Source organism: Struthio camelus, chromosome 24 (assembly GCF_040807025.1).
Source record: "Struthio camelus isolate bStrCam1 chromosome 24, bStrCam1.hap1, whole genome shotgun sequence".
NCBI classification, from domain to species: domain Eukaryota; kingdom Metazoa; phylum Chordata; class Aves; order Struthioniformes; family Struthionidae; genus Struthio; species Struthio camelus.
This window is the reverse complement of record NC_090965.1, coordinates 8,995,653-9,015,236: the sequence shown is the minus strand read 5'-3', so window position 1 is coordinate 9,015,236 and position 19,584 is coordinate 8,995,653. Positions and strand designations below refer to the sequence as shown.

The window sequence follows — 19,584 nt, the reverse complement described above, 5'->3', positions numbered from 1 at the left end:
AGTTATCATCTGGCCTGACATTAGATGGGAGAACATGTTTCAAAACAACTTTTACATAACACAGAAAATAAACAGATAAATACATGCTGATGAAGTTTAAAGAACAGAGTATACTTAGAGCAGTGAATCAGCTAGGCTGATTTTGTGCAAAACTCAACTCAAATCAGTGGAAGCACAGCCTGGATGACTCTGGGGCCGGTGTGGCTTAATCAAAATGTTAAATGTGCTCCTTTCCTACCAGCTAAACGTTACTTTATTTGATTGCATGTTGGTCAAAAGCAGAAGCATGCAACTCCACTTCTGGAAGATTTGTACTTTAACCTCTCTTTAGGAGATTCTTGAGTAAACTCATCTTTAAGCCAGTGAAACGTTAAACATCAAATGCTTCAGGATGAGTCTCTTTGGAAATAAAACTGTGTAGCATCTGCTGAAGTATACCTAACAGCAGAATTTGGGCTACTGTGCTAAAATCCATTAGAAACAAAAATGTTATCCAGTGAGAAAACAGATTCGTTGTATAACGTACAAAAGAAAGTGCACCAAGGCCTCCTACTGGAGCATGCACTCTTCACATAAAAAAGTACATCTTCAAAAGGATTCCAGTTTATACCAACCAGAGCTGAACAACCAAACATGACTTGTTTGAGAGTAGCCTCAATTCATTTACAGCATGCCATCACTACGTCTTCAACAGGAACCAGTATTTTTACATTGCTAACTATTTTTACTCTTACGTAATTTGAGTAATTAAAAAAGCCCTTCAGCCGCATCAGCGTCCATCATTTTGCAGTTGTTTTCAAACAGTACCACCTAGTGGTGAACTAAGAGATACAGCAAACATGTAACTACTACTTAAACCTCGCCCTCTTTTCTTATACTGGGTTTATTATTCATTTTGCAACCCAAAGACTATCCCTGGCTCAGCATTCAGTTTCTGCCTCTCCGGGAAAGCCAGCATTAATTATAAATCTGCCTTGCACTCCAGCAAAGAGCACTTCAACAAAAAGGTGCTCTAAACAGGAGACCAAGGTCAGTGATGTGCCTCTCCGGGAAGCACCAGCAGCCCCAGGCCGGACTTGCTGGAGTAGCCAGCGCTGCCATCCAGGCTGGTCCACAGACACCTGGCTGTTGCTCATCACTGGGGAGGTGAGCGCAAATGTGTTGCGAGGAGATCCTGCCACAGACACAAAACGCCACTGGAGAGGCTGGACTTGACTCCATCACACCAACCAGTTACAACATCAGAAGAGATGGACTGGAAAACTCTCTGGAGAAATGCAAGGCTTGTAAATGAAGTGAAAAAGCACCTCCAAGTTTAACATACTACTTCATGGAGCATCTTGAGCTTTGCTGGCAGCAGGTAATGAAAGAGGCTGTTTTACATAAAACAAACACTTGGCATTTACGAAGTGAGGTTAGATGAACTGACTCAGTGCTCCATATCTAGAAAGTTAAGATTAGGTTTCTATTTTCATTGAAGAGACATCTAGTAATCAGCATGTACATTAAATTACTTTATTACTAAAATATTTTTACATTTAGTAAAGATAACCAACCTGCAAACACCATGTTTCTGCTCCTCCTGAAAAAGGAAGCGCACAGGCAGGTTGAAGACAATCAACTAAGCAACTACCATTTGTCCTAGTAACTTGTAAGTAGGCAGATGTTTTCACATTATTGTCATCCAAATATTTTCATCCAGCCTTCTCTGGGCTGCATTTAGAAACTGGGATCTCTGTATAATTCAATAGCTGCATCAGTAACACAACTTTAGAAAAAACATATTTATAGAAATTTCTCACACCTGGTTTCCAACAAAACTATACAATGGATCCAGGAACAAGCGTTCACCAACAATTACACCATGATTTCCCATTTAAAAATTCAGGACAAAGTCCGTCCTGAGTTTTCTCCACTGTGAAGATACACTTCTCTTCTCACTTACTCTGAAGCAAAGCAGGAGCAAGTTCTCCAGCACCGATGGAAATTCAGTGTCAAACTGAAGATGTAATTTGGGTCCAACAGGTCCCCAGAACAGTAGTTGTTTTACTTGCGTGCACACAGGAGGATTGTGGCTGACCACCCACAGGTCTCTTCACACTCCGCTCTCTGAACTCTATGAATTCAAAGGGGGGGGGGGGGGGGGGGGAAGGTGGACAGGGGAGGGGGAAAATGGGACAACACCCAAAATTAAAAGAAAAATCTTTTTGGCTCACTAGGCAAATCAGGTAATATTAGCCAGATGTAAAGCAGCTGTTTCCTTTGCTGAAATTGTATTTACTCAGAACCGACTTTCAAATCCACAGTTTCATTTTGAGATGCTGATGGTACCATATCATTCTTGGACTCCTGCCCTGCAGAATAATGTTGATAAAACAAGGGTTCTGCCACTGAAGTACATAATTGCATGAAACTGAAGAGTGTAGTAAACGTCAGAACCTTGATACAGTATCAAACCAATTTTGTACATATAAAAATACTTGTACAGAGGAAACGTTCAGCAGAATACAACCTTTAAACATTCAAAAGAATATACAAAACTAATCAAAAGTAGCCTTCTGTACTTTAGCGAGCAATCTGATTAAATACATCCAACCAGGAAGGTGTGTGAAGACATCTCACTGGCATAATGACATATTGTTGGTATTTGTTATAATAAAATACTTCATCTACCGGAAGAGGAATTCACAAAATGTTTATAAAAACTAAACCCTGGAAACCGTAACAAAAACACAGAAACAAAATGAAAATGTACTAAAATTTAATCATTCATAAAAGCTGTAATTTAATCTGTGACAGTAAAACACAAAGCAATATTAGAGTTGGTTTAGTATATTATATATTCTTGCTTTTAAAGCCATAGAAATCAGTTACCCCAGGTTTTTTCCTATAAAAGACCCATTTTTCCAAAGCATTATGCACAAACATTTTTAATTAGAATATAATGGCAGAATGAAATAACGATATTCCATAACTTTAAATATAAAATGAAGTCAATGACTCAAAAAGTTATTTGTTGCAGTGAGTTCAAAGGGAAATTTCAGATAATATATATCTATATAGTTATAGATATAAAATATAATGGTGGAACATTTTTAGTGCTTGATGGGGAGAAATTATGATAAAAGGGTCGATATGAAATTGTAATTATAGTAGCAATATCTAACATCTGAAATGCATCCATGCTCCTTTGTATAATCATACACTAGAGTCAATTATATTTATTTTCACATCTGTTAATTGCTATTGCAAAGGAGAAATACTATTGTCTTAAATTTCCAAGAGATATACACAGAGCAATTTCTTTTTTCAGGGACTGTGTGCAAACCATTTTAAGATCTAAATTCTTCTCATAGTATACAAAAACAGGAGAAGCTTCCTCAGATATGTTGTTAATTTCTGTAAGGTTTTGAAATCTGGAATGCTGGCACTTTCCATTTAGGCAACAGTTCTTCATTCCTGCAAACTAGAAAAAGTAAAAAGAGATGATGGGGGAAATATTTGTCATGCTATTGATGAGATGAATGATCTGAAACAAAGGTCTGAAATTTTTCCCAAATAACTGCCCGTAAACATGCTTGTAAAAATATGCAGCATTTCAGCAGGAAAAAGTTATCTTACTTCATTATCGTGATTTGTTCCTACTGTCTTTTGAATTCTGAGGTACAGAAAGAAAAGAAATTCACTTTAGAAACCATAAACTCATTCAGAATCAAATTCTTGTTTTATCATGAATGTAGCAGAGCAGTGAAAGACAGCTGCTATCCTTTCTTTGAGCTGTCACCTGCTTTAAGAGATAAGTAGTCTTTGTTCCAAGTTATATCCTACTCAGGTGGATTTTGAATTCATAAATGGATAAACAGTTCAGGGGAAATTGATTTTGTCCTCTACTAGAAACATCTCTGAGATGCTCTTTAAAAGTATAATGAGTTAGAGACCTCACAGAGTCCTATTCTAGCTGTAATAAATGGGTAATCAATTAGGAAGAAATTTTCTTACAGTGGGGGAGGATGTTATGAAATACTTTGATCATCTGCAGATTTTGGCACACAGGTAGAAGTTACGTCAAAGGAAGTCTCAACAGCAAAACTGAATAAGAACATTTTAAGAATCTTAAAATTCATGATGTGTTTTCTACATTGACTGAATGCAATTATTCCGGGTAAGCATTTATCAGTTGCTTGATTTTTCAGTACTCTGCTGCTGCACCTAATGCTGAGTAGGCATTGCAGTGAAGGACCCCATGGCAGAAGGGCCAGGTCCAAGCCGCACCGATGGGCTAGGAGACAACACATCTTCCAAAGGGCTGGGGAAACCTGTCTCTGAGAAGTCCTCCTGGCTGATGCCGCACTAGCCAAATTCAAAGGTATCACCTGAGGAACAGGAAAAGCCACCTAAGAAGTACTTTTCAGTTTCTTTTTTTAAAAATCATTGTTTCCTCACAGCCCAAAGCCAGTATTTTCTGGAATTCAAAGCCAGTATTTTCTGGAATTCAAAGCCAGTATTTTCTGGAATTCAAAGCCAGTATTTTCTGGAATTCAAAGCCAGTATTTTCTGGAATTCAAAGCCAGTATTTTCTGGAATTCAAAGCCAGTATTTTCTGGAATTCAAAGCCAGTATTTTCTGGAATTCAAAGCCAGTATTTTCTGGAATTCAAAGCCAGTATTTTCTGGAATTCAAAGCCAGTATTTTCTGGAATTCAAAGCCAGTATTTTCTGGAATTCAAAGCCAGTATTTTCTGGAATTCAAAGCCCTAGATAAAAGACTCATCCATCTATAAAGCACAAAATATTAGAAGTCAACAGGTTAACTGCATGACTCCATTTGTCCTACTCAATCACATCTAGGCTACATAAATGCTCATCTATGCCATGAACTTCAGATAGGGCAGAAAGGCAGAGAACCACTGATTTACAATACTTCAAAATTCTTTTATGACGAGAAGTTTCTTTTACATGCTATAGGATCACAACACTTGTACTGCTTCTTCAGATAGAATTTATGACACTTAAAAAAAAAAAAAAAAAAGGCAGAATACACAGCTTTTGATGGGTCACAGAAATAATCAGAAGCTGACAGCCATCACAGTTTAAGATAGCAAAGATAGCTGACACAACCAGAGAGCTGTAGTGACATAGCATGTCTCTGACATCCTCACAGATGGACTACAGGGGCTTACCCAGTCTGCCAATCTGCCCTGCTGAATTTTTGAGACTGAAAGCACTTTGCACTACAACAACTGTTCAAGACTATCTGCTTGCCTTCTTACTTCTTAGGGCCAAGGTGGACTATTTACCTTGCGACCTTATCTGTGTATCCTAACAGTGTCATGCTGCACGCCTACGTGTGAACAGGCTAACAGAACAGCTTAGAGGCACAGCCTACGCTGTATTTCCGTGCAAAACCTGAAAACTTGAAGTTACAGAAATGCTGTCTTCTTTCAGAGTGCTTTATAACAGGTGTAAGTACACAGTGTACCCTGCCAAGATACACAGGAAGAATATTTATAGCATATGTCCAACCTTGGTCTTTATTTTTGGTGGGCAGCTTTTCATTTCTCTGCCACTGAAATTCATGTCCCACCCACATAAACTTGCAACTGTCCACATATCTCCTAGGACTGAGACAGCAGCTGCAACTACACCAAATTACACAAAGGCTACTAAATTTCAGCAGAGGAGAAAAAGGAAGCAAAACTGAGCTATGGTTGCTCAGACCGCAGTGTCACAAGACAGGGCAAGAACTCACCAAGAGTAAAAAGGAAAAACCTTGCCCATTTCTATTTGTTCCTGCTGCCTGTCAGACCCTTTTGTGAACTGATCTTACTAATGAACCGAAGCAAAAGAGAAAGGGAGTGAAGCAGGTATTTTCTGTCAAGTCAGTCAGTAGAACTGCCTTCCAGAAAAGTCCAAAGGCAACAGAACGGGAAGGAATTTTATATGGGAGCAGGTGGAGGGAGGAGTGCTGGGAAGGGAACAAGACCTCCTCAGTCAGGAGTAGTTCCCTTCTAGATTAACTGAACTGGAATTCAGACACCTCTTACCTGGCTCAGAGCTGCTGCATGATGGGAGTCTAAAGCAGCAGACATGATTTCTTTTTAGGCTTCTTCTTTTCCACTGGTGTTTTTCTATTTATCTGTCTGACCAAGTCATAAAAGATCTGCAAATGAAAAAAGCAAACTGAAAATCAAAACCATAAAACACTACATGAGTGTCAAGAATTAGGCAGGCTGGTAAGCTGGTATTCTTTCCTGGTGGCTGCAGTTTTATAAGTTCAGTCAAACTGATGGTATTTACCTAAACATATTTCTCAAGCAGCTGCTTATAGAATAAGAGAGCACAGAGCTCACACGAGCATGCAGAAAATAAGGGAGCTGTAAACCCATACTTGCTCTTCCCTGATCCTGCAACATCCACGTTACCCCTTCAGGTTACATATGACAAAGGTTTCAGAAGAGCATGGCAATGAAACAGCAACAAGTCCTTTGCTTTGGACAGCCGGAAGAACACTGGGAAATGACAAAATGGATTTTTAAAGACAGGCCTAACATCCATAAGGATGATCTTTTCACAGGTGCTCCGTGGGCTGATCAGCACTGTTACAGCAGCAGCAGTATATTCACCCAGTATTCACCAGATTTTCCAACCATCATGTGAAAGCACTAGTATATAGCTACATTATTTCAAATAATACATTGTTTGATTCACGGTGTGTTCCTTCTCTTCGATTTTCTCAGCTTTTATGCTTTTCATAACCAGAGAGTATAAAGAAAAGTAATTCTGGTGTTGTCACTAATTAACAAAAATAAAGGATCTGTGGCAGAATATCCTTTGTGCCTTAGCTACCAGGTGCCTTGGAAGCCTGTGTATAGGGCAAAATAGAAGTTTTAAGAAAATTAAAATAAGCAGTTTTGTGACAGTGCGACAATGAAACAACCTTAGATGACAGAAATCCATGTTCACTGGCCTGAGCAATACAAGAACTCAGCACATATTTTTGATTAAAATGATAACATTCAGAAAATTAAGATCACAATAAAAAAAAAAAAAAAGAGAGAGAGAGACAAACTAATCTTCCAGATAACCATTTTCTTCTATGCTGTCTCACTGGGGGCAGTACACATCATAGGAAAATATGGAGAAACAGTATTCACACATTAAGGATGATTCTATCTAATCCATGAGAGACTGAGGATGCATTTGTCGCAAGAGAGTTAAACATTCTGCCTACTAGAGAATATCCCTTTTCTTGCACAATTCTCTGGTGAACTTCAAAGCACCTTTGGCTAATGAGAGATCAGTCTCTACCCACAAGCTGTGGAAATAAAACAGAACTTTTTGTAACCCAGGGTGATCTGTTCGATGACTTATCCACCAGCTTCTTTCTTAACAGTCACAGTTTTACTACAGCTCAGAAAAAAAGCAAAAAACTATCCTTTCCAGCAAGGGTCTAGCTCAGTGAACTATATTTACCAGGTTAGATTAGTGTGCACTATAGCTAGGCTAATCCCCGCCACAGAAGCTGCAACTCATGCAGTATGGAGTTCCCTTCCCTTTCAACCTGACAGATGCAGCGCTGTGCACTTCACAGGAGTTGCCAAATTAATTCCGGGTCCAATCCAAGATCCCACTGTTTCTCTTCACCACATAAGTCTCCTAAACGGTCTCAGTTATCTCTTGGCAGCAAAGCAGCTCTGTTCACTGGAGTCACCTTAGCATTTGTGACTGAAAACCTGGCCTCTATCACAGTCGGATAATTCACAGTAGAGACTAAGAGTTTGGGGCCTGGTGTCAAGCAGAGCTCCATTAGCAGAACGACGCTACCTCAGGCAGTAGTGAAAGGCAGACCTATTTGCAAAAGTGTTTCTCAGCTCAACACGGGGACCTGCTTAGATAGGTGTATGTTTGGCCTTTGTTTCAGTAAATTAGCAGCTTACCAGAGAAGAACTGTGATGAGATGTCTGTTTGAGCAGACAGATGCAGTAGGAATGTGAAAAGCAAACACTTTCAAACACAACAGCCAACACTGTGCAACATGACAAGTAATATAATGGGGCACAATCCATGTTCTGAATAGCAGTAGTTATCTTAAACTTCATCTGAAAAGTATACCTTTTTATCTAAGGGAAGAGTCATCCAGAGAATTGCACTTACTCGGGATCCTCTGCTATTTATGCCCTCTAACACAGACCATACAAAGCATTTACCTGGAAAAGTCACCCAACCTTCACATACAAAAAAGGAGAAGATTTAATTACAACAAATAAAAAAACCCAGAAGCTAAATACACTGCATCTCAAGACTTTCTTAGGCTGAGACTTCAGAACCATCCTGAACCCTCATGATTAAGAAGCATTAAGAATGGCTGCATGCCAGTTTAATGTTGTATCCATGTTAGAGTAGCAAAGGCAAGGGAACACATGATAGTTACCTCATTAACATTGATTTTAGACTTTGCAGATGATTCTAGAAAGGCACAGTTACACCACTGTCTTGCTAAGTTTTGACCCTGTTCTTTGCCAACTACGCGTTCTTCTTCCAGGTCACATTTATTGCCAACCAGAATCATTGGAACCTGGAGAGGAGATAAGCAAGGATGAGAGATGAATTAACAAACTCAACATGTAACATGGACTGCTCAGGCAAAGCCATGGCTCACAAAGACCGTTTCTTCCAAACCTCTGATCTTTTCTACATCCAACACTATTCTAGTCAAAAACATGATTTACTTCTGAAATACATTTGAAGACTTTCATGTGACTAAATTGCTTGCCAACTTAACCTTTTTTAGGCAACAGAGCATACAGCATATGTCTAAAGACATGCTGTATGTTTTGGCCCTTTTGATCTGTTTTGTCAACCTGTTGTCAAGCCACAGAAAAATAAATGGAACCACCCTTGAAAAAGCATTGCCCTGGATGTGGAATAAGAAGGAATAGTTCTATGCAACTAAGTACTTCCGCAGCCCTGCGTACAGGACCATTTGCCTTTCTCATCAGGAGACAACATCGTCTTATTGACATGTTTTATATACACAAAGAAGAAGAGGATCTTACACTACAAAAGGCACAAACACCCCAGGAAATGTTTCCTAATACCTTAGGAAAATGACCTTGCTATATAGTAAGTGCTTATTACTGATTTATTTGCGTTAGACTGCAGAGAAAGGAGGAGTCTTGCAACTTATCCAGACAGCTACAACAGCCCTCCAACAAATGGCAAAAGCGACAACATAAGCTACAAGGTCTCTTGCTCAGTAATTAACCAGTTTCTGTCAACCAGCTAACCAGTTTCTGACTGCAGGTTCTCTGGGGCTGGGATTATATTCACTTTGTGCAGTGCAGAGAGCCAAGTACAATCAGTAGTCATGAAATTATAAACACGTTTCTCTCTAAAAGTATCAGAGTAAGTTATGGTGAATGTAAGCAGCAGGAGACTCGCTCTCATCAGTTATGCTTAGTTATCAAGTTAAAACTCTTTCAGGAGTAACAAATTGTGCAAAAAGATACATCAACAACAGCACTAAGAAATATTAGAAATAAAACCCTGATATATAAATTCAGAAGGCTTTTTCTACTTGCAACCATGTGTTCTCTAGCATGGCTATAGTCCACAAAGAAAGATGTTATAAACAACAGGTAGGAAAGACCTAAAAAAAACCCCTCCAAACTAAATACCCTCCATGTAACCCACAGAAACAAAACCACCTAGCCTCTAACCCAGTTTCCTCAGCTACAAAAATTATACGAAATTACATTATAGTTCCAGTTGTTATCTGCATCTCTTACAGGATTTTTCCCCGAGAATTGTACAACCAGAGCACTGCACTACAACATGCTGCCAGTCTCTTGGCCTCTAGTGCTCAGAAATTAACGGCCAGTTGTGAAGACGGGGTGCAGGTCAGCACTTTCCGTACATAAGAATCCTGGGTCATATACCATTCTAAAGTTTGCTTTTACGCTTTGCATCTTGTATGAATCTTAGCTCACGTGATAGCCAGAGTCCAAGTACGAAGTCTCCAGTCCTTTCAGAGTTTTGAAAGGCAAGATAACAGCAAGATCTGCAGTATACACTGCAGTGTTTTACTTGCACACATCATCCACAATATCCTGTTTCCCTTAAGCTATGTAAAAATAGAAACAAAACTACAGAATGGCTGATAACGGGCATGCACGCCATTCCGTTTCCTCAAGTATTTAATTATTTAAACTGAAAATGAGCATTTCCCAGCTGAAAAACAAATCATTATCTACTTCCTTTGATAATTTACAACACACTGTATGTTTGTTTAAACTATTTCAATGTTAATATTTGATTTTATGCAAAGTGATTACCTCCTGATTCAAGTACAGTCAAGACTAATTTTTGTGTTTCAAACTCAGAACCATAGGAAAAAATCAACTTTTTACTTTTGAGAATTAAGTTTTACTTATTACATCAAAAACATAAAGCCACAAAACAGAAGAGGCAAATCCAAGAAAAAGCTTATTCACATCAGGGAACACCAAAATATTTACAACTGTATCAGCTTAATCATATTTTCTACTATTTGCTAGATAGCTAAAAGAAATTCTTTCATTCCAAAACATAAAAACGTACTTTGAACGTGTTCAGTAACCAAATAAAGAACATTAATATGTGAAATAGTAGGAAAAAAGTTAATACTCAGATTTGAAAAACATGAGACTACATATGGTCATTTTAAAAGGTAATAATTATTTATCATAGGGTAAAAAATGAAGCTTAGTAAATGGTCAAAAGCTAGTTGTTTATTATTTCATTTATAAGACTGAAATTCAGACCTTAACTATTAAATTATGTACGTATAACAAAGTATGGGGTTTTAAAAGAAACAGAATCTAAACTAAATACAGGAAGGTGCACGTTCTTCTAGCTCAGCAAAACAGCTTAAATGCTCAAAAGGTTCTCAAACCCAAGTTTCAACAAGTAACATTCCACTAACACAAAATTAATAAATGCATTTTAATAATTAAATCAAAGAAGTAAAAATGAAAGTAACAGTCTCCACTGTTTGATGGACTTGACCAGCTTACAGTGCAAATTCCACTCCAACTAGTGCAGCTGACTGAGCAGCGCAGTGCTTTGACCTAGAGGCTAATAAAAGAATCATGTTACCAGGGATTTATGCAAGCATAATCCCTACTACCTAAATGAAAATCAGTTTTACATAAATAGGAGTTCAGCTTGTTAAACCAAGGAGGTACCAAAACAAGGTAATCAAGGATAAGGAACAATGAAGATCTAGGAGAAAGAATAAGCTCTAAGAGATTACCCTCAGTTTCAAAACACATCATGGTGGGGCTGTGTTGATCCCCCTCCAGAGCGCTCTACCTCATTGTTCAAACTGCATTTGCCTGAATGACTATTTAAATACAACGTACATGGTTTACCTATGATTTGGCCTAAATGTATGTCCCAGCCCTGTTTACTGACCATCACCACTCCTAACTGCAAGAAAGTTATAAGATAAGGGAACGTTAAAGAAAGGCTACTTCTAGTTTTACAACTCCATTACACGAGCCATATGAGTGACTGATACAAACTGAAAGCAACCAACTTCAAAGAAGGCAGCTATTTTTAGGTTGTCAGTGGAAAAAATACATAGGATCTTTTTCACACTCCTCATGGCAACCCCTTGAATACGTTACTGTTTGGCAACAAAATTTAATTGCAGCTTCCTCCTGAGGAAGCCTACATGAATAGCAAGTTCCCACACAGCTCCACTATTCACTTGACTATCATACCAAAAGCCACTTGCAACTTCACCCACATCATAGATTTAGAAATATAAACTGTAAAAGAACCCACTGTGAAACATAAATGGCCACACTAAAAGAAATTAAGTCAGTGCATTTCCATACGATTACCTACAATTCTGTAAAAAGGATTCGTTAGCCATGGGCAGACATGGTAGAGCGAGAAAAGCAACGAAAACCTATGTTCCTTGCACTTCTTGAAAACTGCTCAGAGCACTAGAATCTCCTCTCCAGATAAAAAAAAAAAAATCCTTTGCATTTATCTAAGTGAAAATAAGATAAAGCAGAGATCACAGATCAAGAGACTATGCAAACTGAACCTGCACAATTATAGCAGGGGACTCCATGCAACAAGACCAAGGGCTATTTAATTTAATAAATAACTGTTTAAAGATTCAACACTTCCATTGTTGCTGAGGCAATTGGAGCAGAGGCAAGTTAACAGACCCCAGTATTCTACTTACATCTTCAGTGTCCTTAACCCGTAAAATCTGTTCCCGCAGGTCCTGTAAGTCATTAAACGTGGACTGTGCTGTAATAGAATATACTAGTGCAAACCCTTGACCATTCTTCATATAGAGATCCCTCATTGCTGTAAATTGCTCCTGTAATCAAATATTTAAAAAATTAGCCAGTAAATGTAGCTAGCAAACATTTACAAAGGAACACTTTTATTCCAACGGAGACAAGACTGTAGTACAGTATAGCATACGTTTACATTTATACCCCATATAGAAATCCATGGATATATGTGAATTTAAGAAAAACATTAACTCATCTCTTTCCTTTTAGTTTTTCTCCTGTTAAGGAAAAAAAAGGCTTTTCAAAAAAAAAAACAGGAAAAACAGCAAGAAAAGCAATAAAAAAACGTATCTGCAGATGGACTAACGTATGCCCCAAAACCATAACACAAGGCGTTAAGATTTGGTTGACATATTTTGTAGTGTTTTTTCATTTATTGCCTGAGACGGTGTTAAGCATGTGTCTGCCATCAGACCAATTCCCCAGATAACAGATATGAAATGTAAATTCAATTTCTCCTCTAATACTACACTCAGACAGGCTTAGGAGTCACATCTTCATGGCTCATTGCAAGTACAACTGTATGGGAAGGCAGTGCCAGATCACTTCTGAACACACGCAGTTATACAGTAGTCATCTGTAGCATGAAAATGGCTTAAAGGTTCAACGCAATGAAATGTATGGCACTGCAAGAGCAGGCTATAAAATCTGTATCAGATTGCTATGTCTTTTGTCCAAGCCAGTGAAAGGAACGTTTCACAGATGCTCTGCAATAACGTTCCCTGTTTCTGTGCCCTTGCATCGTTGTCAATAAAGTTCAAAGCTTTCCAAATCAAATAGTAGCTATATTTTAAGAAGCATGTACTCTCCCCATGATGTTCACTGTACCATTACAAGGTCTATTTACTTAGTGAATAGGATTTTGCAGGATAGTAAAGTGATTGGAATGGCAAGTGGAGTTTTTTCAAGGCTCTTTGCTGCTATCAGGAAGGTAGGATGACATAGGCCTCCTCAAAGCAGCATCAGAAAGGTGTAATCTGAGTAGAAGAGTATTCCTTCAAAGGTACAACACCTTTATTGCTGAAATCCTCTCTGCATGGGCTAACGTGACAGGCTGGAAGGCAATACTTAAGCATGGCCTAGAAGCACCTTCAATTCAAATTAGCTCTGGACATACCCCCTTTCCTCCCCACAGGAAGAGGAAACTGCTCTCTTCAGGCCTGTTTGGAGAACAGCTCTAGAGTGAAGTGACCTACTTACCGAACGAAGATAGAGTAAAAGAGGCTGAAACAGTACTCTGTTAGAGACTTTGTTTTAAAAGCAGCAGCTGAAATGATTCAGCACTACAAACTGCCCACAATTAGCTACAGAACGATGCTATCTTATGGCTAAGTCCTTATTCTCCTTTCTACCTTTCCATCCAAGTATTTGTTAAACAAAAAAATCATACTTTATTTTAATGAAGAGCCTGCTGCTTAAGACCTTGTCTCTTTTGTCTGTGTATTCTGGGCACTAGCAAAATTAAAACTTGCCATTTTCCAGTATCAGTAGTAAGTTGATACTGAGGCAACGATATATTACTGTGAAGACAGGATGACAGAGAAGAGGTAAGTGACACAGGAAGCACTAACTTTTACGTTACCATACCGAGGCAGGGAACAAGTTCACTGTGCTAGCGGCAGGGTTGCAGAAGGTACATTTACCACACTGATTTTTGGGATATTTAACAAAGCCCTTAAATTTTAGATTGCTGCAGCTGGATCAATTGATTTCGCTTAGAAAGAATTATTATGCTAAGTTCTACTCTTCACATCTCATCTCATTCTTAACAAAGAAACTCTATACCTATTAGAGGGAAAAAATTATACTTACTGTCCCTGCTGTATCGAGGATTTCAAGCATACACTGTTGACAGTCTACTTCCACTTGCTGGGGAAAAAAGGGAAGAGACAACTATAGTTAAAACTAAGAAGTCTGAAATAGGACATTAGGCAAGAGGAATCTCTGCTTAATCTTAGACTTCTAAAGCAAACACCCCTACATGAGCCAGCCACCTGCGCTTTCCCAACAGTCAGACACGCACCTCTGGAAGTGAAGGAACTGCACACTAAGCTAGACATTTGGGTCAGTTCACTTACAGGCCAAGACTCTGGTGATTATAAAGGCCTAAACAACTAGCTCATTGTAAACATCTCAATTTAAGTGAGATAAAACCCACCCTCACATATCAAAGGACTTCACTTTTTGTGTGTGTGTTTGGAGAGAAGGGAGTGAGGAAAGAAAAAAAAATTTGATGATTCTTACAGTTAGGCTTTGTAAGCCTTTTACTTACTACAAAATGCTCGAGATTCAATGAGAGCAATTCTAGGAAAGGTAAATAAATTCAACTGCAGAACTCTTAACAGCATTTACATGTAATTATCACAGGCACAAATGATACAAGTTCTTTGTTTTCTGGTTTTCGTGCCTTTAATTACGGCAACAGTTATGCTAATCTGTAAAACAATGGGTTACTTGACATCAATTTCAGTGAAGAATGCAGCTCTGTTGATAGAATTACATAACACCACAGTGTCAAGGATTCTGACAAGGACTTTTGCTTGGCAATTACAAGCCTGCATCCAAAAAGGCTGTGAAGATTTTTTTTTTTTTAATATGCCTTCAAACCAAGCAGAACACATTGAAACTAAATGGTAAAACAGCCATTACTAAAAGAAAACAACAAAAAGCAATTACTATGCTACAGTAATAAAGTCTATGGTGATGAATGGTATATATATCCTTTACAATAACTTCTACAGATATCATACATATGACAAATGCTGACTTATTTACATTTTGAATTAATAATAATATATGAGATTACAGCAAATAGATCCAAGTAAGTCTTCAACATTAGTCTTCGACATAGTTTGGTTGAGATAGTCCTATACCCAGGTGTCAATCAGAAGCACAGGCAACAGGATGGGCAGTATATTTGTTCCCCAGCTGCCACAGCTCATACCCCAGCTTATTAATAAGAGGAAATCAATGACTGTTTGGGAAAATAAACTAGACTGATCTCTGGACAGGTGAAATAATCTCTAACAAAGAAACAGGCAAAACAACTGAGAGCTGTAGCCCCGAACTGCCACAGCGTGAGTCACCAAAGACGGGAACTGAAGGCTCTTCATTATACGGAGTAAAAAGGTTTAACTCCTCCTATTAAATAGAACTAAGTTAAGGAGCAGTCAAATTAACAGCAACATTTTTCATTCTGTGGTAACGGATGCATAAATCACAGAATCACAGAATAGTTCAGGTTGGAAGGGACCTCTGGAGATCATCTAGTCTAACCTCCCTGCTCAAGCAGGGTCCTCTAGAGCATATTTCCCAGGATTGCATCCAGATGGGTTTTGAATATCTCTAGCGAAGGAGACTCAACTACCTCTCTGGGCAACTTGTTCCAGTGCTCTGTCACCCTCACTGTCAAGAAGTTTTTCCTCAAATGCCATTTCCAAAATGCCATCTATAAACTGATGCTTTAAGAGAAAAAAAAAAAAACAAACTATAACATTTTCTCAGATAAAAATCTTTTCCATTCTGATAAGTTTTCTTTGCAAGCTCCATGAGACTTGAAAGAAAAAAAATGTTATTTTACCTTTCTGTATGAATCTTCTATTGTTGGGTCATATTTTTCAACAAAAATTCCCTGAACAAACTGTACGGTCTGGGGGGGGGAAGGAAAGGAGAAGAAAAAAATTAAGTGAACTCAACATGACCAGTAACATTTATCAGAAAGCACTTTATAGAAAAGTAACAGCATAAAAATTACTCAGCACTGCTCACCATTAACATTCAATAATATGGAATGGAGAAAAAAAAAACATATAACGTTTCAAATTTTTTCTTAAATAAAATCTTAATATATATATAAAATATTTTAAGAATCACTTTATTCAAGTTTTCAAAACGTTTTAAAAATCTAAGTTGTTCGCTTGCTTGCTTTTTCATAATAGATGATATCCTCAAAAATCACTTTAGAGTCTGCAGCTTTAGAAGAATAAAAAGCACCAAATATAGAAGTCTTGAAATTAGATTGGACGAACTGGCAATACGAACACTTCAGAAAAAAATACATGGTGGAAAACCTCTCTAAGGGCTGAGTTTCAATTCATTCATGTTATAGTAGATTGACCAACATGCTGAGAGTACAAACATATTTCACAGTGACAAGTTAGATCTGGAAATTCTCCAGACAATCAATTTATATTAAATCATTAAAAAGGGAGAAAACTTTCATTTTGAAGAGGAAGTCTTTCTTCCCCTTTATAATTATTCAAAATAAAACTACTCTGAACATTTCCCATCAAGCTGTAATTTGGATATGGTCAGTCTTTGGACATTTCTAGCTCTGTTCTTGTTGTACTTCAGCTTTGTCTCACGTCATTCCACAGTTCTACTCAGCTCTCCTTACAACAGAAAGTTCACTTTTACTTTTCAGTGCATTCTCTTCATAAATAGGAGAAACGTCTCTTTTAGGTGTTTCCTCTCACTTGCAGCTGTGCAAGATCCCTATAGTACTATAAAAACAGCTAACATGGGAGAGTAAAACAGTAGCAATTCCTCATCAGGCTTAGTACTGGGAATTAACAGTAAGCAAGCGTGACCAGACAGATCTGTAAAGGTATGACATTGGTAAATGCTGGGCTGTTCTATATTCTAGTTTCAATATGAGTCATCTTTTCTTTACTCCCTTGCAGAGACTGCTGCTTAAATTACTGCACAAGTTTAGCTCTATGAGCCATGCTCGACAGAGTTCTAATATTTTCACTAATACTCGCCTGCCATATCACCCCAGATGGCCCAAAGTCTGTGCCTCACTTTCCCATTCTCTTATTTGTAAGAGTATGCAATAATGTAATAACATACAATAACGTAATAACGCAGCACAGGAGTACTAGGAGGTTTGGTTGATGTTTGTAAAATAAAGCAGTGGATAACTGCCAAGATCACAATGCTTACTTTGTCTCTTTAAGATAAACAAACACACCAACTATCTTTTGCCAACAGAACCTCCCATAAAGTTTTTTAAATTCAAATTTTACTAAGTCACTACCTGGTTGGAGAAGCCACATTTCGTTTGGGCAGAAGGCTGAGATATTTCTGCAACAGGGTTCACACATGACACACAAGCACTTTCAAATTTTTAGAGAGCGGCCTACCCCAGATATCCAGAGAAAATGTTGCTGTATGCTGGAAACTGAGCAGTTCTTCATTGCTTCCTGTTTCTTTTAATTTAAGAATAAATTTCCCTGGTAGTACCTCTTTCAAAAATCATCTTCATTCACTAACCAAACCTATTTTATTCTCCAGGGATCCAAGGCTTTGCTTCCCTGATATTTTCTAGTTACACTGAATGATTGTCCCAGTCTCTCTTGCAGATAACAGATCTCAGTGATATCATGGTAAAAGACACTGTTATTAATGTAAGATACAACGTTATACAGACAAGGGAAACTAACAACAGTAAGCAGAATAATTTCAGGCTATTTAGATTATATTTTAGCTTTTTTTTTCTTTTGTTTTTAAGCACAGTCAGCTAACCAAAAAGAGTCCAAAGAACTTTGTCATTTGATAAGAGGCTAACATTTGAAAACTGAGGCCAGACAAAATTCTACATTTACATTCTGTGAAGTATTTTCTTATGTCTGTAAATCATCCTTCAGCACAACGATGCTAGAATATGACAAACTACTTGCATCATTTCACCTTTGTACTATAACATTCAGAGTCTTATTTTATATTTACAAACACAGTGCTTCTCACAAAGAAAATTAGCAACTGAATCCACCTAACCTGTTCTCAATTTTTATTTTATTTCTAGAAAAATAAAATCACAGTTCTAACTTTTTTCTCATCTCAACTGCTAAGGCTTGTGTATTAAAATAAAGATAACAATTGCACAGAGCCATAATTACGATCATATCCAACTCCATAAGCTAGCTTACTATATAAGACTCTTCAAGTCTGATACGCTTTCTACTTACTGACGAGAGGCGCAGGGAGAAGATAAAAATCTTGGTTTGTTTTCAGATTATGTGCTGACCCAAGACTTTTATAATTTTCCATTAGTTTGGAGATTGTGTCTCTTGACTCTGGTTTCCAATTTTGTGCGAGACTATGCACAACTGGATATTTTTGGTAATACCCACTGACTCTCCAGAATATTTTTACTCTCATAACAACTGGGGAGGAAAGTACCACACAGGAAACAGTTATAAGGAAGCAGCAAAATAACTGTGCCTTAGTACTTGCACAGGGTTTTCTGCTCTACTGTTACCATTACCAGAAGGCACAATTCGCGTCATATTGGCACAGAAGAGTTAAAACATGAAGATTTGCAGTGAAACAACATCATATTGTAATCTAAATTCGCAACGAAAACACAGAACTGAAAATGAACCACAGCCTCTTTGTTAGACGTTTTAGTTTATCTAGCTCAAAGAAAAAAATTTAAAGCAACTACCATGTTATTTTAAAACCCATCTTGTACGCTAGTGCTTATAAATAAGTAGATAGCCCTCTTGTAAGCTAAAGAGTATTCTCACTCACCTGCTAATCAGCACTTACTGTGTCCTATTATGAACATATAGGATCACTGCTGCATATGAATTTACAATATATGGTTACACAATACCTACACTGCCAAAAAGAACTTAAGTTCTGCTTATCAGATTGTTCACAAACATCGCACCAGCAGTATATATATATATTTGAAAGTCAAGGACTTCACTGGTCCAATTTGTACCTCTAGAGGCGGGAAGACACAAAAACATAATATAGGTTGAAGAAAAACAGAATATTCAGAGCTTTCTGAGAATGAATTTTGAAAAAAATCTATAGTAAATATTTAGAAAAATGAAGTATTCATATTTCAGTTTCCAAAAATCACCAGTGATAGATTCTCACTAAGATTTTACAACAAACATGAGGAAATTTCAAAGCGTGTCAGATGCTGAATAATTTCATGTACAGCATATTAAGAAGTGTCCTATGTTACCTAGTGGGTCTTTCAATTTACATAGCAAAAACAAGACAACCCATCAAGGAGAAAGCTAATGGGAAAAGTAATATGGATTGCTTAAGCGACTGTGGAAGAATAGGGTGTATCAGAAAAAGTATTTTACATCTACATCTTGTAAAGGTTAGGATGGGATCTCTGAAAGAGTACAGCAAATTTGGCATAATTGTACAATCTCTTTCCTCCTATTTGTCTGGGTTCTGCAGGTGATTTACCAAGTACA

General features: G+C 37.7%; 1 protein-coding gene across 18 annotated transcripts in view; it reads right to left on the bottom strand.

Annotated features, from left to right (window-relative positions):
* Positions 1-1,501: 1,501 nt before the first annotated feature.
* RAP1A (RAP1A, member of RAS oncogene family) overlaps positions 1,502-19,584 on the bottom strand; it is a 48,237-nt gene continuing 30,154 nt past the window's right edge. For 10 of the 18 annotated variants that reach the window (XM_068918527.1, XM_009672165.2, XM_009672167.2 and 7 more), the window contains 6 exons: positions 15,939-16,007; positions 14,171-14,227; positions 12,241-12,381; positions 8,431-8,574; positions 6,044-6,159; positions 1,502-3,466 (listed from right to left, as the gene is read on the bottom strand). In XM_068918527.1, the coding sequence (XP_068774628.1) occupies positions 6,073-6,159; positions 8,431-8,574; positions 12,241-12,381; positions 14,171-14,227; positions 15,939-16,007 (498 nt within the window). In that variant the 3' untranslated portion in view covers positions 1,502-3,466; positions 6,044-6,072. Of the gene's footprint in view, positions 3,467-6,043; positions 6,160-8,430; positions 8,575-12,240; positions 12,382-14,170; positions 14,228-15,725; positions 15,820-15,938; positions 16,008-19,584 lie in introns of all 18 variants that reach the window. The other 8 variants (XM_068918530.1, XM_068918532.1, XM_068918529.1 and 5 more) reach the window with 2 other exon arrangements.